The 25,000-nt window shown below is 42.4% G+C and overlaps 2 protein-coding genes across 3 annotated transcripts; both read left to right on the top strand.

Moving 5' to 3' along the window:
* The first annotated feature begins 220 nt into the window (after positions 1 to 220).
* LOC127642565 (kelch-like protein 7) lies at positions 221 to 4,449 on the top strand. Its single transcript, XM_052125201.1, has 2 exons — positions 221 to 312; positions 3,388 to 4,449. The coding sequence occupies exons 1-2, from the start codon at positions 234 to 236 to the stop codon at positions 3,699 to 3,701; spliced, it is 393 nt and encodes a 130-aa protein (XP_051981161.1). The 5' UTR covers positions 221 to 233; the 3' UTR covers positions 3,702 to 4,449.
* Positions 4,450 to 5,132: 683 nt separating this feature from the next.
* Positions 5,133 to 24,132, top strand: LOC127642564 (DENN domain-containing protein 3-like). 2 transcript variants are annotated; one of them, XM_052125200.1, is made up of 10 exons: positions 5,133 to 5,400; positions 14,045 to 14,224; positions 14,320 to 14,593; positions 14,684 to 14,799; positions 15,542 to 15,669; positions 15,765 to 15,876; positions 21,609 to 21,728; positions 21,863 to 22,081; positions 23,485 to 23,600; positions 23,850 to 24,132. In XM_052125200.1, the coding sequence occupies exons 2-10, from the start codon at positions 14,141 to 14,143 to the stop codon at positions 24,115 to 24,117; spliced, it is 1,437 nt and encodes a 478-aa protein (XP_051981160.1). In that variant the 5' UTR covers positions 5,133 to 5,400; positions 14,045 to 14,140; the 3' UTR covers positions 24,118 to 24,132. The 2 variants fall into 2 exon arrangements, with proteins under 2 accessions (XP_051981160.1, XP_051981159.1); XM_052125199.1 differs by having other exon boundaries at positions 5,136 to 5,400; positions 14,314 to 14,593.
* The last annotated feature ends 868 nt before the right edge of the window (positions 24,133 to 25,000 follow it).

The raw sequence follows: 25,000 nt of genomic DNA, 5'->3' as shown, positions 1-25,000 counted from the left end.
AGAATGTCCGAGCTGTTCTTGCCATTTAATGAAAGTAGATGGTAACTAGGGGCTTAAAAAGACCCTAAAAGTATCATAAAAATAGTCCATATGACTCGTGCGCTATATTCCAAGTCTTCTGAAGCCATACGATAGCTTTGTGTGCGGAAACGACTGACATTTGGGTGAACTGTCTCTTTAAATATATATTTTTGTATGCTGTGTCTGTTTTCAGGTGGCGAGTTCTCTGTGGAATGCGAGAAGCACGTAAGAATCACGGTCTGGTGGTCGTCAACTCAAGAATATATGCCGTCGGTGGACAGAATACATTAGGTGTGATTCCTCTCGCAAGACAACCATTTAGTGACATCATACAGAATACCACCGCAACGCACATCAGCACGCCCCAATGACAATTAAACAGTGGAAGAAGGGGTTTAAAATCTGGACCTCATTTTTGGACAAATTATAGACAAAGTTTTCCTCCTGTTCTATTAAGCTGGCCCTGTTTACCTTCAGATATTTCAAGATATGACTTTGGTATCAATTATAAAGAGCCCGATGAAAGGAAAACAGTATTTTGAAAGCACACAATCATTTTTAATGGGACCTCAGTCCCAGCTCAGTAAAGTGGCCCACTCATACTGTAGGTACCGTCAGAATATTATAAGTAGCCCTAAAGATAAGGTCTTATTTAAATAAGGTTAATTTAGTTGGATTTCCTATAGCAAAACCATTGCAAGATTTGCCTGTAAATAAATGCGACCCTGGCCATGACATCAAAATCTCACTCTAGCTATATGACCGTATTTGCATCAAACAGATTTTCAAAAAATAACTAGAGAAAGAAAGAGAGCAACTTAATGCACATCAAAGGCATTTTGTGGGTTTGTTTACATTTTAATTTTTGACAGTTGTAGTTTGAATTAACGAACATTCCGTTGGCCCAGTTGAACATTCCGACAATGTAAGTCTATGGGAGTTTTCTGATTTTTGACCATCCGCTGTTTGAAAATGATAATTCGATCAGTTAAAAGTCAGTTTAAAGTTCAAAGTTCACACTATTCTAAAATATGTAGAATAATACAGTAATTAAAGTTATTGCAAAAAATAACTAGAGAAACCGTGCAACTTAATGCATATCAAAGGTATTTTGTTGGTTTGTTTACATTTACATTTTTGACAGTTAGAGTTTGAATTAACGAACATTCCGTTGGACCAGTTGTACATTCCGACAATGTAAGTCTATGGGATTTTTCTGATAAAAAAGTCAGTTAAATTATCAGTTAAAAGTCAGTTTAAAGTTCAAAGTTCACACTATTCTAAAATAATACGGTAATTAAAGTTATTGCAAAATAACTAGAGAAAGAAAGAGAGCAACTTAATGCAGATCAAAGGTATTTTGGTGGTTTGTTTATATTTGAATTTTTGACAGTTGTAGTTTGAATTAACGAACATTCCGTTGGACCAGTTGAACATTCTGACAATGTAAGTCTATGGGATTTTTCTGATTTTTGACCATCCGCTGTTTGAAAATGATAATTCGATCAGTTAAAAGTCAGTTCAAAGTTCACACTATTCTAAAATAAGTAGAATAATACAGTAATTAAAGTTATTGCAAAAAATAACTAGAGAAACCGTGCAACTTAATGCAGATCAAGGTATTTTGTTGGTTTGTTTACATTTACATTTTTGACAGTTGGAGTTTGAATTAACAAGCATTCCGTTGGACCAGTTGAACATTCCGACAATGTAAGTCTATGGGATTTTTCTGATAAAAAAGTCAGTTAAATTATCAGTTAAAAGTCAGTTTAAAGTTCAAAGTTCACACTATTCTAAAATAATACGGTAATTAAAGTTATTGCAAAATAACTAGAGAAAGAAAGAGAGCAACTTAATGCAGATCAAATGTATTTTGGTGGTTTGTTTATATTTGAATTTTTGACAGTTGTAGTTTGAATTAACGAACATTCCGTTGGACCAGTTGAACATTCTGACAATGTAAGTCTATGGGATTTTTCTGATTTTTGACCATCCGCTGTTTGAAAATGATAATTCGATCAGTTAAAAGTCAGTTCAAAGTTCACACTATTCTAAAATAAGTAGAATAATACAGTAATTAAAGTTATTGCAAAAAATAACTAGAGAAACCGTGCAACTTAATGCAGATCAAGGTATTTTGTTGGTTTGTTTACATTTACATTTTTGACAGTTGGAGTTTGAATTAACAAGCATTCCGTTGGACCAGTTGAACATTCCGACAATGTAAGTCTATGGGATTTTTCTGATTTTTGACCATCCGCTGTTTGAAAATGATAATTCGATCAGTTAAAAGTCAGTTTAAAGTTAAAATTTCACACTATTCTAAAATAAGTAGAATAATAGAGTAATTAAAGTTATTGCAAAAAATAACTAGAGAAAGAAAGAGTGCAACTTAATGCAGATCAAAGGTATTTTGTTGGTTTGTTTATATTAGAATTTTTGACAGTTGGAGTTTGAATTAACGAACATTCCGTTGGACCAGTTGTACATTCCGACAATGTAAGTCTATGGAATTTTTCTGATAAAAAAGTCAGTTAAATTATCAGTTAAAAGTCAGTTTAAAGTTCAAAGTTCACACTATTCTAAAATAATACGGTAATTAAAGTTATTGCAAATTAACTAGAGAAAGAAAGAGTGCAACTTAATGCAGATCAAAGGTATTTTGTGGGTTTGTTTACATTTAAATAATTGACAGTTGGAGTTTGAATTAACGAACATTCCGTTGGACCAGTTGAACATTCTGACAATGTAAGTCTATGGGATTTTTCAGATTTTTGACCATCCGCTGTTTGAAAATGATAATTCGGTCAGTTAAAAATCAGTTCGAAGTTCACACTATTCCAAAATAAGTGGAATATTATGGTAAATAAAGTTATTGCAAAATAACTAGAGAACGAAAGAGAGCAACTTAAAGCAGTCACTTAAAAGTTAAACGTTCATACTATCCCAGAACAGTCTGAAGGTTTGAGTTTGGTGGATGTAGCTTGAAAGTTCTAGTTCTGCACCTGATAATTGTGATCTTGGTTTAGAGATTTTAAACTATGTCTGAAGAATAATATAATCAGTTATATTAAATCATTGCAGGAGGTCAGCAAAGGTCAGCGCTGTATGTTTGGGTGATCTCTAATAGAGGTCAACTGATTTGCCAATACCGATAACTAAGCTGGTGATAAACTATTATTTATAGAATGGTACAAAATGTCTTTCCTTACCATGAAGGGCACAGACATGGAAGTTTATTGCTGTGGAATAAATTAAATGACTACCATTGGCATTATTTTTGCCGATAACCGATAAAAAGAAAATATCGGTACAGATTAATCGGTAAAACCGATTCCTCTAATCTCTATATCTGTTTCCTTCCAGGTGGGCTGGACTCGGTGGAATATTACGAGATCGGCAGTAATGAGTGGAAAATGGCGGCACCGATGCCGTGGAGGGGCGTGACAGTGAAGTGCGCGGCCGTAGGCTCCGTGATCTACGTGCTGGCCGGGTTTCAGGGCGTCGGCCGTCTGGGTCACATCATGGAGTATTACACCGAGACGGACAAATGGGTGGTGTCCAGTAAAGTCCGCGCGTTCCCCGTCACCAGCTGTCTGATCTGTCTGGTGGACACGTGCGGCGCGAACGAAGAGGACATGAGTTCTGCATCTTCCTTGTCTGCAGACGGGAGAATGTAGCATTGCCGTGACAAGGGTCACGGCTTAAAGACACATAGCATACGTGCTAAGACGGAACCACTGGAATGTTTTGCGTTCAGAAACGTGGCGTGTCTTATTAATGAAACACAAGCAGAAAGAATAATTCATCAATACATTCCTACATAAATAGTCACATGCTAAAATGGTTTCGCGTACAATATACACTGAAACATTGTTCTGCTCGTGTTTCAGGAATAAGGTCCGGTTGGTTGCTAATGTGCCAAGAGGTTTGTTGCATTATACGTTTACTTGAATACCGTTTGTGTCTGTAAAGACACAGTTGTGAAGAGTCATTCGAATTAAACCAATTAGGTTAAAGCGTTATTTTTGATGATATAAACAATGGTTTGCCCGTTTCATCTTATTCCGACCATTGTGTCATGTTTTTATGTTCTCTTGAATTGTAAGATACATTTTTATTGACTATCAGATAGCTGATATTCCCTGATCTTGGATCAGATTTCCAGATTGTTTCCCCCCGTGGCTGTAATCAGTTGTCTTGTTGGTTTTATGCTTTCGGGATTGTTGTCCTGGTGTGTTTATATTATTTGTAAATATACTTGTTACTTAATTTTTTTTTAAATAATTATAATTGTATTATCTCAAATACAGGCTTGAAATTTTTTTTTTTTTGTCTCAAAATGTGAATGAATCAGTAAATATACAAAAACCAAGCTGAGTTAAGAGTTCAAGTATTGATTATTGAGAATCAAAATAAAAATGTCATCACCTGATATTCATTCATAATTAGGAAAGTGTCTGTGTTGTACCTCATATTTGAGTTTTCAGTGCTTAATTGTCTTCTAAATGTTATTTTACTGCATACTTTAAAAGATAAGTGCATTTTAGCATCTATGAATGAAAGAAAAAGGTTCAAATGTTGATTAATGCATAATGTAATATATTTAATAGTTATTTATGTGCTCTATATTGTTACGGTAATGACGTAGTACTTTTGTAAAGCAGGTCTTTAGGTCAGTGACGTCAGAGATGGACACGAGGAGGCGCTGTAGCTTCACTTTTACCGTCACTAAACTTGGGTTATTGAACAAAAATGTATTATTTTTCGATCGCTTTCGATTTCTCTTCATTCCTCCAGTTTATTTGTGTTTAGTAATGCTTTATAAGGTTCTCGGGTCAATCTGGAAATGATCGGAAGTTTATTCCAGATGTTTTTCGGCTCTTGGTCTCCGCTTCTACTATGTTGACGGTTGGTGGACATGAATATTAATTACGCAACTTGACGTTCGCCTGGTAGTCCGACCTGATTGGCTGAAAAGTCTTGCGTTTGAAAGTGGGCGCTCGTCAACCGGCGAATCAAACTATGGCGAAGGCGTGGCTAATTAATATTAATAAGGTGATCTGACTGGGCGCAAATGGAAGGTTTCCAAAGAACGTCAGCAGCGAGTAATTAATATTCATAAGCTAAGCCGACGCGTAATTTCGCCTCATGTACCGAAAAAGAGTCTTTTCTTCAGTGAAGAGTGAGTTTCACGGGTTTGATCGCATCTACATCCCACCTTTGTGTTCTTAAAGAGGTGTGCTCGTTTTTCCTGGATGTGACCTACATTAACAGCCTTATTGTTTTTCTTTCATGTTGCAATCATATCATATTTTAAACTGAGGATTTGTGATTTCCGTCACATTGTATCGTCTTGAGCCGCAGCGGATCTTTAAGGTTTGTTTAGAACTCTTTGATGTTCGTTGAATGTTTAATGAATGTTACTTGTTGCGTTACATTGTATCTGAACGCATGCGATGCTACAATGTAACTTTGATTCTATTATAGTGCAACATTCAGTGTAACATTAGTAAAATACTGGACATTTATGTCTGTAGTCATGTGTGTAATCACTGTAACAGATTTTGTTTTATTTTATTGATTTAATTCGCTTCTATCGCGCGATTTGTTTCTTTAGTTTCGGTATACAGTATTGTTGACAGCACAGGCTTTAGAGAGTGAGAGTAAATGTGAAATAGTGCATGAAATCTCAGAATAAAAACAAAACAATACAGAAATACTTTCGGAAGGACTGTTAATGTTGAATGTTCATTTTTATTGGATTTATTTACAATACGACAATACATTTGAAACATGTACATTGATTTATTTGTATTTTTATTATTATTTTATGTTACAAAATAAGTTTATCACTAGTGAAAATGCAGCTAATTTGCATTTTTGCCTAATTATTATTATTATTTTTTCTGCATGAATAATTATTTCACCCTCATATCAATATGGCTTAAAAGCTGAGCTGAAAAAAATGTACATTAACTTAAGAGTTGAGTACTTGATACGTCCCATTTGTGGCTAAGTGACATGAACTCAAGCTGGAGTGACACAACTCTTTCTTGACTTTTTCCAAATGGTGTGACGTCATTCAGTGAAACGTCACTGCAGTTGTATGAATACTCTCTCTGTGTCTGTTTGATTTGCCCCACTGGTGTGGTCCAGACATCATGAAGATCAGAGAGCATCTATTGTGCATTACAGTAGATCAGTTCATCCATGTTTTTAGTTAGCATGTAGGCTAAAAGCATTAATGCTTTTTAAGGTTGGGGGGGTGGGGATGCAGGATTTGTTGCTGCATATATTATTCGTAATTAAATATGCTACTCATTCTGCTCTGCTGGCCTTTAACATTTGAACATCTCGACTTGACAATTGTTATGGGACGAATGAGACATGCAGATGGGATTGTGCTGTCCTGAGTTAACAGCCTGATTTTATTTATCTGGATTCAGTTGCAGTCTTGGTTTGGACTTGGTCCAGTTTGCGATCGGAACCAGATGCTACACAGGGTGCATCAGATGTAATCAGAATGTAACTTAAGATGGAAAAAGAAGAGCGCTTCAAAGAGAAATAGACTCTTAGACACTATAGAACAGAGACATTGTATGAAAGACGGTGTTAAAAATGTTCAATGCAAGTTCAGCTCAGTCCACATCTTGTGTGGCGTAATAGTTCATTACCACAAAAATGAATTTTGATTTGAACCTCCTTAAAAAATCAAAATCGAGGTTACAGTGAGCCACTTACAATGGAAGTGAATGGGGCAGATTTTTGGAGGGTTTAAAGTCAAGGTAGACCGATATATCGGTTTTACCGATTAATAAGTGCTGATAGTTTGCTTTTAAAACTAGGGGGGTAGGTGTTCACATGATATGAGCGCGAAGCGATCGTCTGCGGGGTGGGACGCGTGATATGAGCGTGAAGGGATCGTCTGCGAGGCGGGACGCGTGATGTGAAGCGATCTTCTCATATGAGCGTGAAGCGATCGTCTGCGGGGTGGGACGCGTGATATGAGCGTGAAGGGATCGTCTGCGAGGCGGGACGCGTGATGTGAAGCGATCTTCTCATAGGAGCGTGAAGCGATCGTCTGCGGGGTGGGACGCGTGATATGAGCGTGAAGCGATCGTCTGCGGGGTGGGACGCGTGATATGAGCGTGAAGCGATCGTCTGCGGGGTGGGACGCGTGATATGAGCGCGAAGCGATCGTCTGCGGGTGGGACGCGTGATATGAGCGTGAAGCGATCGTCTGCGGGTGGGACGCGTGATATGAGCGCGAAGCGATCGTCTGCGGGGCGGGATGCGTGATATGAGCGTGAAGCGATCGTCTGCGGGGCGGGATGCGTGATATGAGCGCGAAGCGACCGTCTGCGGGGCGGGATGCGTGATATGAGCGCGAAGCGACCGTCTGCGGGGCGGGATGCGTGATATGAGCCGTGGCGACCGCCTCGCGGGCGGGACGCGTGATATGAGCGTGAAGCGACCGTCTGCGGGGCGGGATGCGTGATATGAGCGCGAAGCGATCGTCTGCGGGGTGGGACGCGTGATATGAGCGCGAAGCGATCGTCTGCGGGGTGGGACGCGTGATATGAGCGCGTGGCGATCGCTCTGCGGGTGGGACGCGTGATATGAGCGCTGGCGATCGTCTGCGGGTGGGACGCGTGATATGAGCGCTGGCTGATCGTCTCGCGGGTGGGACGCGTGATATGAGCCTGGCGGTCGTCTCGCGGGTGGGACGCGTGATATGAGCCTGGCGTGTCGCTCTGCGGGTGGGACGCGTGATATGAGCCTGGCGGTCGCCTGGCGGGTGGGACGCGTGATATGAGCCTGGCGGTCGCTCTGCGGGTGGGACGCGTGATATGAGCCTGGCGGTCGCTCTGCGGGTGGGACGCGTGATATGAGCGCGAAGCGGTCGTCTGGCGGGTGGGACGCGTGATATGAGCGCGAAGCGGTCGTCTGCGGGTGGGACGCGTGATATGAGCGCGAAGCGGTCGTCTGCGGGGTGGGACGCGTGATATGAGCGCGAAGCGGTCGTCTGCGGGTGGGATGCGTGATATGAGCCTGGGCGATCGTCTGCGGGGTGGGATGCGTGATATGAGCGTGAAGCGATCGTCTGCAGGGTGGGATGCGTGATATGAGCGTGAAGCGGTCGTCTGCGGGGTGGGATGCGTGATATGAGCGTGAAGCGATCGTCTGCAGGGTGGGATGCGTGATATGAGCGTGAAGCGATCGTCTGCGGGGTGGGACTGCGTGGTATGAGCGCGATGCGATTGTCTACATGCGAGTAGGTGGACTTTGTGGTGCCCTCTTAGGGTAAGATGGTGCCCGATTAATCGTTATCGGCCTTTCCACCACCTTAGTTATTAGTATCGTCAAAATCCACTATCGGCCGATCTCTAGTTTAAAGGCTTGTGAAGCTTATAATTTTATAAAAGCACTTACATTCATTCTTCTGATAAAACGTGTGTATTATGTTGCTGTTATGTTGTGTTGTCTTGGCATTGAAGTTGCAAAATTGTCTATAATATTTCACAGACAAGGTTGGTAAGCATGTTATCAGTCAAATCATGTTAACACATGTTGTTTACGTCTTGTGGTTATACTTTTGAAGCAGTGAGTATTTTAACACTTACGGACTGACCCCATTTACTTCCTTTTGTAAGTGTTGCACTGTAACCCAGATTTTTGTGCTTTTTAAAGAAAAGGAGGGGCTTGTGGTAATCAACATTATGCCACAAATGCTGTTGATTGAGCTTCACTTGTATTGAGAACTGAATATTGCTTTAACATTTTAATTTCACGTCTGTACATTGCATTTTTAGTTTTGTAAAGAAGTTCATACTTGGACGCAATTTGCATTTGTCTACAAAACTATGTTTAAGCATTTAAAGGGACAGTTCACCCAAAAATGTAAATTCTCTCATCATTTACTCACCCTCATGCCATCCCAGATGTGACTTTCTTTCTTCTGCAGAACACAAATTAAGAGTTTTATAAGAATATCTCAGCTCTGTAGGTCCATGCATTGCAAGTGAATGGTGACCAGAACTTTGAAGCTCCAAAAAGCACATAAAGGGAGCATAAAAGTAATCCATGTCTTCAGAAGCGATATGATAGGTGTGGGTGAAAAACAGGGCCTGTATTCACAAAAAATTACTAAAAGTAGCTCCTAAACCCACAACTATAGACTTCTAACTCCCTAAGAGTTATTCACAAATGATCTGAAGCATGTCTGCTGTCGTCATTCCACTTTAAAAACAATATAGTAGAATATTATTATGACATTGACCATTTAAAAAGGCATCTCCTGAATCACAAGTGAGTCGATGTATTTTAATAATATAATACTGTAATATTATAAACGTTCACATTGACCTTCAAAACGGGATCGTCTGAATCACGAGGGTGTTTTTTATTATTGTAAACTTAGTTAAAGATGCAGTTTCCAGGGGGATCTGGGTATCTCAGCGAGTATTGACGCTGACTATCACACCTGGAGACGTGAGTTTGAATCCAGGGTGTGCTGAGTGACTCCAGCCAGGTCTCCTTAGCAACCAAATTGGCCCGGTTGCTAGGGAGGGTAGAGTCACATGGGATAACCTCCTCGTGGTCGCTAGAATGTGGTTCTCGCTCTCGGTGGGGCATGTGCTGAGTGACTCCAGCCAGGTCTCCTTAGCAACCAAATTGGCCCGGTTGCTAGGGAGGGTAGAGTCACATGGGGTAACCTCCTCGTGGTCACTAGAATGTGGTTCTCGCTCTCGGTGGGGCGTGTGCTGAGTGACTCCAGCCAGGTCTCCTTAGCAACCAAATTGGCCCGGTTGCTAGGGAGGGTAGAGTCAAATGGGATAACCTCCTCGTGGTCGCTAGAATGTGGTTCTCGCTCTCGGTGGGGCGTGTGCTGAGTGACTCCAGCCAGGTCTCCTTAGCAACCAAATTGGCTCGGTTGCTAGGGAGGGTAGAGTCACATGGGGTAACCTCCTCGTGGTCGCTAGAATGTGGTTCTCGCTCTCGGTGGGGCGTGTGCTTAGTGACTCCAGCCAGGTCTCCTTAGCAACCAAATTGGCCCGGTTGCTAGGGAGGGTAGAGTCACATGGGGTAACCTCCTCGTGGTCACTATAATGTGGTTCTCTCTCTCGGTGGGGCGTGTGGGAGTTGTGCGTGGATGCCGCAGAGAATAGCGTTGAAGCCTCCACACACGCTCTACATCTCCACGGTAAAGCGCTCATCAAGTCACGTGATAAGATACGCGGATTGATGGTCTCAGACCTGGAGGCAACTGAGAGACTATTTGGAGGACTCCTAGTGGTAAGATAAAATTCTTTGTGATTACAGGGCCAGATCAATATATAAGTTTTTTTTTTCTTCTTATATATTCTCCTCCTGCCAGTAGGTGGCGATATGCACAAAGAATGCAAATCAACAAAAACACAAGAAGAAGATCTCTTTGTGGAGAAGAGTGCTTAGGAAAGTGAAAGTGGAGAATCTATAGTGAAAAAAAGGACTTAAATCTTGATCGGTTTGTTTCCCACACTTATCATATCGCTTCTGAAGACATGGATTTAACCACTGAAGTCTTATGGATTACTTTTATGCTCCCTTTATGTGGTTTTTTGGGGGCTTCAAAATGCTGTTTGTAGAGACTGATAACAAAGTTTCAAAGAACACACACACACACACACACAAACACACGTCTTGGCTTGGGAGGTTTTTCTTAGTCAACATGAAATGGCATTCTCACCATTTTAGGATCAGAAACCGAAAGAGCTTCATGGCCAAGTGTGATTACACACTCAAGGAATTTGTCTTGGTGACAGAAGCTTCCAGTGCAAAGAGAATACAAAAAATATAAATATACATCATATACATACAAAGATGTGAAATATACATATAAACATATATACGTAAACAGTTAAATAAGATATAGAGGAAACCAGAAGTCTTCTGATGTCTGATTTCGTTGCTGAAGTAAACCAGGCAGTTATTGAAGTGCAGAGGACAGACTCAACGACTGCTGAGTAGAAGTGTTTCAGCAGCGCCTGTGGCAGATTGAACGTCCTCAACTGGCGAGTTTGTCACAATGGAGTCAATGTGGGTCTCCTACTTCAGGTCCTGTGAGATGGTAGTGCCCAGGAACCTGAATGGCAGTACTGCTGGGTCAATGTTGGGGTGATCCTCCTAAAGTCCACCAGTCAGCCATTCAACCTCCCTTCCGTATACAGACCAAGTGTGCCGCACAAGCCCTCAAAAGTGAAGCCAAAACGTCTTGATCGCCCCCCCCCCGGTGGCTGGTCCTAGTATAGGTCATAAACCCCGCCTCCCCATGTTATTCAACGGGACGTGAGACCAACTAAACAATTAAATGACACTTCACATATCTTTTTTCCAAAGATAGTTTCTGTCATTTACTGTCGTTTCTATCACGTTGATGTCATTTCAAGTGTTTGTTTTCAAAATAAGTTTGTTTTTAGTTATTTGATGCTATAAAATGGTGCTGTGACATCATGATTGACAGCTGTGATTGACAGGTTCTCTGAGCGAAGTAGTCACTGAAGCACCAACTTACTTTTTTTCGGGATCTTCGGAGGACTGAGGAGATTGGAGCTTTAAATTTAATATCTAAATTTCTATAATTAATTATTTCACACCGTCATAAGTCAAAAGTCAAAAGTGCAGGGGCGTGTGCTTGCGATTGATTCAGCGAGAGTGAGGGCGGGGCCTTGATTTCGCGGCTTTACTTCCTGCTCACTACTGCACAGGTCTGGTCCCGAAATCGCAACTGCGCAGACTCAAGTCCCAAGATGTCAGCGCCATATCGGGACACTGGCGGCTGCAGTTCTCACCAATGGAAAAGAGCGAAGGGGCGTCGCCCATCTTTTTTACAGTCTATGATACAGACTCATCATCATCTTGGATGAGGCCGATGACAGTAATGTCATCTGCAAACTTCAGGAGCTTAACAGAGAGTTCCTTGGCATTGCAGACGTTGGTGTACAAGAAGAAGAGTAGTGGGGAGAGCACACATCCCCGAGGGGCACCAGTGCTGATTGTACAGGTGCTGGAAGTGAATTTCCCCAGCCTATCTGTCAGAAAGCTGGTGATCCACTGACAGCGAGAGGTGGGAACAAATAGCTGGGTTAATTTATTCCATAGGAGAGATGGGATGATGGTGTTGAATGCCGAACTGAACTCCACAAATAGGATCCTTGCATATGTCCCTGGTCTGTCTAGATGTTGCCGTATGCAGTCCCATATTGACTGCATCATCCATTGACCTGTTAGCTCGATAGGTAAACTGCAGGGGATCCAGAAAGTGTACAGTGATGTCTTATAGGTGGGCCAACACCCATCTCTCAAATGGGGGCCAGCTGGGTAGTACAGGCTTTTAGACAAGTGGGTGAAATACCACTTGGGCCTTGTTCTTTCTTTGTCTTCTGTTTCTGGAAGACCCTGCACACATCCTCTTCACAGAGCGTAAGTGCAGGTTGATTAGCAGGAGGGCGGTGGCAGGAGGTGTCTTCTGTACTGTGACATTTCAGAGTAAAAAGGGTATTCAGATCTTATCAATAGGAGTGTAAAGGGATCAATGGAAAGGAGGAGGCTAGAACCGGCTTTTCAATATAAATAATAGTTTAATGATAATCTTAAAAGAAGACACAAACACACACATGACGGACATGTCCGTAAACTATCTCTCTCTCCCGCACGATCCTCTGCAGTCGACCTTTATCCCTCGGAGGCTTAATTAGCCTAATACGGGACCGGGTGTGTAGGATCACGACCCGGCCCCGCCCTCCGCCCTGCCACATTCCTATTGGATGACAGCCGCGCCACTCCGGGCGGATCGGAGGCAGCCCCTGGCGGATGGAATGCCCCGCCGCGTTCTCGGGGAACAGAAGGGGTCTCCCCCGCCCCTGGCAGCGGTTCTCTCGCACCAGGCGGTCGGCAGCGAGCCCCTCCCTGCTCGTGGCTGCTCCGTTGTGGTGGATGGTAGTGGCGAGAACTCTACTACGGCGTATCCCTCCTCCTTCCCGGGTTTCTGGCACCAGTGTAAAGGGATCAATGGAAAGGAGGAGGCGAGAACCGGCTTTTCAATATAAATAATAGTTTAATAGTAAACTTAAAAGAAGACACAAACACACACACGACGGACATGTCCGTAAACGATCTCTCTCTCCCGCACGATCCCCTGCAGTCGACCTTTATCCCTCGGAGGCTTCATTAGCCTAATACGGGACCGGGTGTGTCGGATCACGACCCCGCCCTCCGCCCTGCCACAAGGAATTTATTAGATAGTGAACAGTGTCTGTATGTCAGTTGGTTTATAACATTAGCCTATTCGAAAATTTTAGAGTGTATTAAGAAAGTAAATGGGGTCCATTTTGATTTCATGTTGACGTTAAAGGTTGGTTTGGGGGTTTATTTCACCTGAAGTTCTGAGCTGTTTGGTGCATGAACACCATTATTGGTCAATGCTTAAATGTAAATCTAAGTCACTTCAGCCTTTCACTCCGATGAGAGACTAAGAACCCAAATGTTCACTTCCAGTTTGTGGTTTGTCATTTTGCTTGACCCAGTGAAACATCAGGCATGTGTTGACATCACAAGTCATATACGTATGCAGTTTTTCTGAATTGCTAAAACACTAAACCCCATTCTCTGAACCAAATGCAAAGTGGCCTAAACCCATTTGTCGAATCAATGACTCTTATTTCTAAACTCTAAACACATTCTCACTCACTAAAACACATTTCGCACTGTGATGCACTTGTGATGCAAAATGGTAAACAAGTTAAGCACAATTACAACACAGTTGTCATCGTTTACACACTATTACTCAAAATTGTTTACCCTTATTTAACCCTAAATTGTCATGTTCTCCATTTTCTGATGTAGTGTCTAATGAATGCTCTGTAGTGTTTATATATTGACTTGTAACCTTAATTTTGCCAAAAGTAAGGTTTGTTGAGCAATAGTAATAGTGGCTCTTGCTTTAGCAAACCCTCTAAAGTCATTGTTACCACTTTAACAGACTAACTTGAAGTTGATGAACCAATGGAGCGGATGATTGAAGGCTAAATTCACACAGAATCATTTGTATGGTGGCCAGATCTCAGAGCTGGTTCTGATGGCGGACAATGGTCCATCTGGTCTGTTGGAGGCGTGTGTTGTTGTTGGAGTATCAAACGAACGCTTGAAAGAAATATACCAGGTGCGTCATCTCCGATTCTTCATTTCAAACCCATTCTGGTCATGTTTGTGTGGAAAAATGCTAACTTTGTTCCTCCCGTTTGGACGTAGCTACAGGGTAAAGAGAAGGAGCTCCCCCTAGTGGACGCAGAGGTGTTGCAGGTTCACGCGCCACCGTTCGTTACGAAGGAGAGTTCCAGTTTCGAACAGGCTCACGCTCCGGCCTTCAGCAGAGTCCAGAAGAGACGCTCTTTTAAGAAGAAGAGAGAACGAGCAGCTTCGACCGCCAACGATCCCGCCAAAACCAACGAATCGGCAGTCGCCTACTCGGAGGACCTCAGCGTACCTCAAAACATCGACCTCATAGCGCTGCCCCAGCTCTGTTTCCCAGGTAATCATCTCAGGGCTTTTTGAAAGCGCTTCAATGCTGCATTCTGCATCTAACGTTTACGAAAGCAATGTCTGGTTTGTCATTGGCCAGATGGATTGAGAATTACCAGTGAGAGCAAAAAAGACGCCTATCACTTCCTGGTGTTTACCGATGTGTTTGGGAACCAAACGCACGGAGTGGTGGCTCAGTACTGCAAGTCCATTCAGGTGGGATACCTTCCTTTTACTCTTGTTTATCTGGCTTGAACTAAAATGTCTATTCAATCATCATATACTCACCCACACGTCAACCGAAACCCATATGACTTTTTTCGTCTGTGGAACACAGATGATGTTTAGCAGAATGTGGACAAGGGCTGTCAAGCTCCAAAAGGGACAAAAAGGTATTAAAAAGCATGAAAGAACCATAATAATAGTTTATCCGACTGGTGCACTATATTCCATGTCCTCTGAAGCCATGATCGTCTCCAAAGTGCATTGTCCCACCGGGAAAATGCCAGGTATGCCAGATTGACAGTCCAGCCCTGGTCTTGACGCCCCAAGTCTGAATACATTCAACGCGACCTTGCGCAAAAAAGAGCTATAGTTACAGCGCAATGAATAAAACAAAACATAAATGCCGCCAGACACCTTTTTACAAGTTGAAGTTCTTGTTGAAAGCGCCCCGCTCCTGCGCGAGATACGGCATGGTGCTCAACGGTCAAAGACTTCCGTCTATAGCCTTTTTACATAGAAAAACAATTTAAATAAAGTGCATATGGATGGAACAACGCTTTTAATGTGAACCTCCCCTAAGATTGTCTTTTTGTGTTCCACACAAAAAAGTTGAATGGGTTTGGAACAACAGAATGGTGATTTAAAATGACAGAATTTCTTTACATTTGCATTTAAAATGTACCTTTTATATAGAGCTGTTAATTCATTTGTTGTGCTTGCTATGTTGTTGCAGTACCAAGATAATGAGATATATCAAAATGGCAATCGGTCAACCAAATCTCAGCGCTTGTACACGCAATACAGCATATGTGTAATCTCCAAATACCCGTATTATAACTCTCTCCGAGACTGCCTGTCCTGGTAAGAACTCATTGCATTTGAAAAGACCCATTTCTCTTTATTATTGTTTACCTGTAATGTGAAGATTGTTTATCTCCCGCTACACACTGTCTTAGTTTCTTGCTCGAGTTGAAGACGAGCCGCATGTCTGAATTTGAAGAGCAGGTGAAGGAATTCTCCGCCAAGCTGGCACTGGTACCCATCCCTCCCCCTGGACCACTCCATGTGGTGAGTGTCTTTCTACTCTAGTCGTCATGATGGTGGTGTAGTGTGGTACAATGATTTGAGATCTGTGCTGAATGATTGTAAGTTCGAACCCCACGTGATGCAACCCATTAACATCAACATGTACCTGCACGGTACAACTCGACTCGACTCTGCTCGCTTTTTGGGGGTTTTCCACTGTGGATAGTACCTGATACCGAGCCGATACCAAATGTGATGTCAAAACCCTGCAGATCACTGATTGGTCAGAGAGAATCATCACTACCAGCGTCACTGGATTTCCGACATGCGACATCAACCCGCTAGTTTTAAATTTAGCTACAGCGATAGTAGGTAGTATCACGCGACTTTTGAATTTGCTGCACGTGAAACCACGCTGTGGTCGATAAACGAGGTGCAGACATTCCTCTCGTTAGCGACGAACGAAACAACGCGAAACGAATAAGTCTTTCAGGAAGTGTCTCGGCTGTTGGCTGCACACGGCTGCCACCGGACCTTCCAGCAGTGTAGGGAAAAGTAAACTTAAGAGTGACTACAGAACCATCAAGGAAAAGTGGAAGTGGTTCGACCAAATGGACGCTATTTAGACTGGCGAGCAATGTGGTGTTGTACTCCATTGAACCCTCAAAATGTGGCATTGTACCCCATTGAACCCTCAAAATGTGGCATTGTACCCCATTGAACCCTCAAAATGTGGTGTTGTACTCCATTGAACCCTCAAAATGTGGTGTTGTACCCCATTGAACCCTCAAAATGTGGTGTTGTACTCCATTGAACCCTCAAAATGTGGCATTGTACCCCATTGAACCCTCAAAATGTGGTGTTGTACCCCATTGGACCCTCAAAATGTGGTGTTGTACTCCATTGAACCCTCAAAATGTGGCATTGTACCCCATTGAACCCTCAAAATGTGGTGTTGTACCCCATTGGACCCTCAAAATGTGGTGTTGTACTCCATTGAACCCTCAAAATGTGGCATTGTACCCCATTGGACCCTCAAAATGTGGTGTTGTACCCCATTGGACCCTCAAAATGTGGTGTTGTACCCCATTGAACCCTCAAAATGTGGTGTTGTACCCCATTGAACCCTCAAAATGTGGTTTTTGTAACCCCATTGGACCCTCAAAATATGGTGTTGTACCCCATTGAACCCTCAAAATGTGGTTTTTGTAACCCCATTGGACCCTCAAAATGTGGTGTTGTACCCCATTGAACCCTCAAAATGTGGTGTTGTAACCCCATTGAACCCTCAAAATGTGGTTTTTGTAACCCCATTGGACCCTCAAAATATGGTGTTGTACCCCATTGGACCCTCAAAATGTGGTGTTGTACCCCATTGAACCCTCAAAATGTGGTGTTGTAACCCCATTGAACCCTCAAAATGTGGTGTTGTACCCCATTGAACCCTCAAAATGTGGTGTTGTACCCCATTGAACCCTCAAAATGTGGCGTTGTACCCCATTGAACCCTCAAAATGTGGTCTTGTAACCCCTTGAACCCTCAAAATGTGGCGTTGTAACCTGTTGAACCCTCATTAGTGTTAACTTGCTTCATTTGTGAAACCAAATTAAATAGTAAAAGAAAGAACAACAGTCAAGTTGTCCTTTATGTCGATAAAATTTTAAACATGTTAAATAATTACCCTCAGTGTTTATAGGCCTGAACTGAACTGAAAATTTCAATATGTTGTAAGTTGGAAAGTCTATCTTTTTTGAGAATGTTCCATTTGCAATTTGGGTCATTTCCTCACATAAACCTGTTGTGTGACTAGAAAACATGGAAAATAGCACATGAGTCATTTCCTTAAATACCGTTTACGGGACAAGTTATTCACTTTTGTTGGAAAGCGAAGTGCGTTTTAAGGGAGCACACGACAATTGAACATCTGACCGAGGCTCATTGAGATATGTTGTACTTGTAATAAATGGTGTTTTATAAAAATAAATTAACTGAATGAATCAAATATTTTTATTAAAAATAAACATATAAAGAATTTGTTTTAGCTGAACAAATTCTTGAACTCAAATGGATACTTTGACAATTTTCAATCTGGTTTCCGATCGCATCACAGCACAGAGACAGCGCTCATAAAGATAATAAACGATATTCGCTTAAATACTGATACAGGCAAATTATCAGTACTGGTACTACTCGACCTCAGTGCTGCATTTGACACTGTTGATCACAACATACTTCTTGACAGGCTGGAAAACTGGGTGGGGCTTTCTGGGATGGTCCTAAAATGGTTCAGGTCATACTTAGAAGGGAGAGGTTATTATGTGAGTATAGGAGACCATGAGTCTGAGTGGACGTCCATGACATGCGGAGTTCCTCAAGGCTCAATTCTTGCGCCTCTCCTGTTCAACCTGTATATGCTCCCAATGAGCCAAATAATGAGAAAGAACCAAATTGCTTACCACAGCTATGCAGACGACACACAGATCTACTTAGCCCTATCACCTAACGATTACAGCCCCATTGACTCCCTGTGCCAATGCACTGATGAAGTTAACAGTTGGATGTGCCAAAACTTTCTTCAGTTAAACAAAGACAAAACTGAAGTCATTGTGTTTGGAAACAAAGATGACGTTCTCAAGGTGAATGCATACCTTGACGCTAGGGGTCAAACAACTAAAAATCAAGTCAGGAATCTTGGTGTGTCTCTACAGTCAGACCTTAGTTTCAGTAGTCATGTCAAAGCAATAACTATATCAGCATACTATCACCTGAAAAATATTGCAAGAATTAGATGCTTTGTTTCCAGTCAAGACCTAGAGAAACTTGTGCATGCCTTCATCACCAGCAGGGTGGATTATTGTAATGGACTCCTCACTGGCCTTCCCAAAAAGACCATAAGACAGTTGCAGCTCATACAGAACGCTGCTGCCAGGATTCTGAGCAGAACCAGAAAATATGAACATATCACAGCAGTCCTCAGGTCTTTACACTGGCTCCCAGTTACATTTAGGATTGATTTTAAAGTATTATTACTGGTATATAAATCACTCAATGGGCTAGGACCTCAATATATTGCAGATATGCTCACTGAATATAAACCCAACAGATCACTCAGATCATTAGGATCACATCAGCTAGAAATACCAAGGGTTCACTCTAAGCAAGGAGAGTCTGCTTTTAGCTATTATGCCAGCCGCAGCTGGAACCAGCTTCCAGAAGAGATCAGATGTGCTCCTACAGTAGTCACATTCAAATCCAGACTCAACACACATCTGTTTAGCTGTGCATTTACTGAATGAGCACTGTGCCACTGTGTGTCCGACTGTTTGAACTGTATATTTTATTTTATTCTAAACTGTTTCAATTATTCTTATTTTTTATTCTTATTTTAATCTCTTCTATGTAAAGCACTTTGAATTACCATTGTGTATGAAATGTGCTATATAAATAAACTTGCCTTGCCTTGCCTTGCCTTAGTGACATCAAGAGCATTGTCTAAAAATGTGCTTGAAAAGTCCTTGAATTGAACTTTGAAACATCTGTACGAACCCTGTCCCATTTGCAGAGTCCCAGTTCACAATGAGCTCAGCCAGTAGGCTGACAGATCACTATCAGCTCTCTCTGGTCTGCAAGCAGGGCTGGACTGGGAAGAGAAATCGGCCTGGGATTTTACATAGCAACTGGCCCAAAAGATGTTGGGGGGCATTCGGCCCGTTTCACGGCCGACCCACTGGCCCACTCAGTTCTCCCGATGGCCAGTCCGCCCATGATCGGCCCCAAAGTGCATCGGCCCACCGGGAAAATGCCGGTATGCCAGATTACAGTCCAGCCCTGACTGTAAAATGACTGTTTTCGTGAAGGAATAAGGGTCGTAACTTGTGTGCTTTTATGCTAATTTTTAATCCTACAGTGTCAAAATGACTTTATGCCACATCCACACAAATCCATTGAAGTTTAAACCTTCCGTTTTCAGTTTCGTTACGTCATAGTTTTTAAAAGTATATGGTTATGGAGAGCTTTTTTGAAAGTCTTAGAAAAAAGCAGCTAGTCTAGATTAGAGGAATGAACGTAGCTAAACCGGTGCGTTACATACCGAAAGCATCTTTGCTGTTTTTAATACATTTTTCTGTGTAAACGTGTTAGACGGACATTTTTGGCCGATGCACCGCATCTTGCAGTTTATTCAGCAGCGTGTGCAAGTGTGTCATTTATTTAGATGCCGTGTCAGGTTTTAAAGAGCCTTTCAGAGTTTGCTCTTTTGACCGCGAGCACAAACGTACACTTTGGACGCATTTGCATTTTGACTGCTTTGTGTCGACGACGGGCTCAGAAAAAAACGAAGTAAACCTTTACACCTTAATAATAATAATAATTCCTTACATTTATATAGCGCTTTTCTAGGAACTCAAAGTGCTTTACATAGCATATGGATGATGCGACGGCAGCCATAGTGCACCAGAACGCCCATCAGCTATTGGTGGGGAGGAAAGAGTAGATTGATGTAGCCAATTCAGGGATGGAGATTAATACAAGGCCATGATAGATAGGGGCCAATGGGGGGAATTTGGCCAGGACACCAGGGTTACACCCCTACTCTTTACGAGAAGCATCCTGGGATTTTTAATGACCACAGAGAGTCAAGACCTTGGTTTAACGTCTCATCCGAAGGACGGTGCCTTTTTACAGTATAGTGTCTCCATCACTATACTGGGGCATTAGGACCCACACAGACCATAGGGTGAGCACCCCCTGCTGGCCTCCCTAATACCACCTCCAGCAGCAACCTTGGTTTTCCCCAGGAGGTCTCCCATCCAGGTACTGGTCAGGCTCAACCCTGCTTAGCTTTAGTGGCTAACCAGGCAAGAGCTGCAGGGTGATATGGCTGCTGGTTAAGAGGCGTAAAGTTTAGAATTTGTTTTAGAACGGCCAATTCCCAGTGCGCTCTAAGTCCTCGTGGTGCCGTAGTGACTCGCCTCAATCCGGGTGACGGAAGACGAATCTCAGTTGCCTCCGCGTCTGAGACCGTCAATCCGCGCATCTTATCACGTGACATGTTGAGCGCGTGTGGAGGCTTCACGCTATTCTCTGCGGAATCCACGCACAACTCACCACACGCCCAACCGAGAGCGAGAACCCCATTATAGCGACCACGAGAAGGTTACCCCATGTGACTCTACCCTCCCTAGCAACCGGGCTAATTTGGTTGCTTAGGAGACCTGACTGGAGTCACTCGGCATGCCCTGGATTCAAACTCGGGACTTCAGGTGTGATAGTCAGCGTCAATACTCGCTGAGATACCCAGACCCCCATAAACTGATGCATTTACAAGAAAAATGTATTCGTGTGGCTGTGGCTAAAGCATTCTCAAGCAACATAAGTAAGCAACTTAGGGTTCAGTGTCTTGCCCAAGGACACTTTGGCATGTGGAGTCGTGTGGGCCGGGAATCGAACCGCCACCCTGCGATTAGCGGCCGACTCTTACTACCACCCGAGCCACATCTACCCCTCAATCAACATAACTAACATTGGCATTAGTCTAAACAGTCATCTTCTACATTACGTTTTCTCATTCAGGTCAATTACGGTCATGGTGGCTGAAAAAGTTGGGTGAACCGTCGGAGTATTTATAGCTAGCTACCAGAATGATCATATATCTGTTATGATGGCACAAACGCTTGAGGGTAGATCTATTGACGCATTGAGTGCTGAAGTTTATTACCACCACAGGAATGTAAGAATACACTTTAAGTTTAAGATTATTTATTGTGTTTCTTCAGGTGTTTAATCTTAGACCTCTTCAGATTGAACTTCCCTCCAGACTGGAGCCAGATCGGACCGTGGTAGACCTCGATCTTCACCTGCCCTTTCTGTGTTTCAAACCCAAACAGATCCTGCAGGTCAGTCGAACCGTCACTCCTCTCATTTGTTTGTTACGATGCCAGTGCACGGTCAGACATATCTGGAAAACCCAGCGTTGAATGCTGGTTTGTGTTAGTATCAAATGTAACGTCTTGTTGCTTGTTTATCTCAGATCATCAGCAGTATCTTAATGGAGCAGAGAATTGTGTTTCTTTCCACCGATTGGGCCAAGCTCACACTAGTGGCTGAAAGCTTCATGATCTACATACATCCACTGTGCTGGCAGCATCCGTTTGTACCCGTCCTGTCTCGCCAAATGCTGGACTTCATCATGGCGCCCACGGCCTACCTGATGGGCTGCCACACGTACCACTTTGACGAGGTGGCCGAGGTATGGGCAAACTTCGTATCCTGGAGTTTTAGGATGTTTTCACTCTTCGTTTGATTGCAAGGTTCAAACTCGAGTTTGATTCCACCCCCTATTTTCACATTGGATTATTGGACATAAAAGGGGGAAATGATGATTGGGCATCTATCAAATTATACCTCATCAATGGCAAATTAGGCCAGATTGCTTTGATAATAAATTGGGAACTGTATTCGAGTCCTCATGTTGCTCAGTTGTGATTCCATCTGGCACATTTGAGTTCGAAAACAGCCTTCACATTAACATTTATGCATTTGGCAGATGCTTTTATCCAAAGTGACTTACAGTGCACTTATTACAGGGACAATCCCCCCGGAGCAACCTGGAGTTAAGTGCCTTACTCAAGGACACAATGGTGGTGGCTGTGGGGATCGAACCAGCAACCTTCTGATTACCAGTTATGTGCTTTAGTCCACTACGCCACCACCACTCCTTCACACCATCTATATGTACCAAACTCTTGACATCCAGTTCGCACTATGGTTCTAATGTAAGGACGCCCTTATTTTGTAGTTGCTAACTGCTAACACCAGCTAGACCAGTACCAAACCAGCTTGGACCAGCATTGAAATCCACGGTGGTCTAAGCCGGTCTTTTCAGTGGAATTTAGGGTTACCTGGAGAATGCTTTAACTGGATTTTTTGGCGTATCTGCAAAGCCGTTAGACGAATATCAGTCATGAAGTTGTTAATTAGCCACTTTTCCACTATCGGGCCAGTGCGGGCCAGGGCTAGTAACTGTCCAGCCGGGGCCAATACCCTCAGACCTCGAGCTGCAAGACTAAAATCGATCTGCGTTCCCACCATCGGGCCAATTACTCTCACCCTTAATACACCGCTGTGGTGCCAACATCACACATCCCATCCATTTCACAAGCAAGAGGGAAGCTCGAGCAGAGGCATCGTGTTATCTAGAATATCGAATTTATAGCGAATGTAAACAACAAGATTAGTTGGCATTATCAACTCACCGACGGTAACTGCCATGGTGTCCTGAACGGTCTCTCCACTAACAGCGGGACGATGTACCAGCGCACCATCTACGGAAGTTCACCGAACCATGGCAAGTAATTCCTTTGGGCACCGCTTTGTCCATTGGGTGTGTTGTGCAAGGGATACACAACCTGGGAACTCCGCCTTTGACATTGAACCCACCTCAATCCCCATTTGGTCCAAGGGTAATTGGCTGGCCAAAAGCCATTGGCCCCAAGAAAGCCCAGAGGAGGCACGATGAAGCCCCAGAAGTGACAGTGGGAACGCAACTGGCCCTGGCACGCGCTACCACGTGCTCATTTGGCCCGATAGTGGACACACGGCTGTTATTGATGTCTGGCTTGTTGCTCAGTTAATGACTGTGTCTTTTCACAGGAGATGGATGATCTGGTTCTTGTAGACATCGATGAAGGAACCGTGTCGTCTTCAGGTTCAGGCACACTGAAGCTTCCAGAGGTCCCACTGACAGCAAGAGATTTCTTTATATACCGGTAAGAGAGCGAACAATCCTGTTATAGTTTTCATGCATTTTAAGCCACAGAATTTGCACGAACATGAACACTTTTTGGGGGGTTTTGAATAACTCTATCTTCATGTTGCCAACTAGAAACAATTAAACGAGTCATTCAAATCAAACTCATATCTGCAGGGTTGCGATCAGTCTTCAATATGTTTTGAACTGTTGCGTCATCAGCTCTGTCATGCCTCGTGATTAGCGTGTTTCATGCATGTTTCTACAGAGCAAAGGAACTCCAGCTGAACTATGATCTGGATCTGTGTCACGTCGGCACATGTACCGATGTTAATGAGCTGCGTGCTCACAGGAGGCAGTGGCAGCAGAAAATCAACACTGTGATCCTGAACGCCACCTTGGAGCTCATCGTCAACATCTTCAGGTCTGGACTCGGCAGATGTAAAGAGGCCATGTCATATAGAAAGCGTTTTATCGCTTTAACATTTCTTTTATTAATGTTAGTTTCTCATGACGACTTTCCACCCTCTCTTTGACCCCAAGAATTAAACAGGCTAGTTCTGACACTGTTCCTCAACAGGAAATTAGGTGTAGGGGTATTAAAGGAATAGCTCACCAGAAAATTAAAATACTCATGATTGACTCGCCATCCCAGATGTGTACGACTTTCCTTCTTCAGCCGAACCGAAGATTTTTTACAAATGACCAGCACCGGTTTGGGGTGATTTGAGCGGGACGGGGTGGAGAGTGACGTCACACGCCCATAAAAGAAGCTTAATATCTCAAACACCAAACCAGCACAAACCAATGAAATAGTTTTGATGATTATTTCATTATATGGGGTGTGAACCGGCATTAGCAATCTTTCCTTTTATCGCTGATATTTCAATGCCTTTTCAGTTATATATGTCAAATTAAATACATTTGTATTCAAATTGTTCATTATTTTATTACGTTTTATTTGTTTATTGTTTAACTGAATGCAAAATGAATAAAAATGAATTAAATTAAAATAAATGCATTTATTTATATATTTATTTTTTTAATGAAGTGGATTAAATAAAATGATAATTTTAATTTGTTCAGTGTTCCACGGTCAAAAGTGCTCACATTTTAATGGCAATTTATTTATTTATAAAAATGTAATAAAAAAAATATATTTTACATTTTATTTGCTTATTATTTAACTAAATGTAAAATGAATTAAAAACAAATAAATACATTTATTTTTTATTTATTTATTTATTTTAAATGAAGTGGATTAAATAAAATAACATTTTTTTAACGTTTTTAATTTGTTCAGTGTTCACATTTTAATGCCAAGTTTATTTAAGTTTAAAAAAAGATATATAAACGTCTTTTCATTTATTTATAAAAATTAAATAAATAAAAAAATATTACAATTTGTTTTTGTTTTTT

This window comes from Xyrauchen texanus, unplaced genomic scaffold (genome assembly GCF_025860055.1).
Source record: "Xyrauchen texanus isolate HMW12.3.18 unplaced genomic scaffold, RBS_HiC_50CHRs HiC_scaffold_698, whole genome shotgun sequence".
NCBI lineage: Eukaryota > Metazoa > Chordata > Actinopteri > Cypriniformes > Catostomidae > Xyrauchen > Xyrauchen texanus.
Note: the sequence above shows the minus strand (reverse complement) of the source record. Positions and strands in the feature narration are given on the sequence as shown.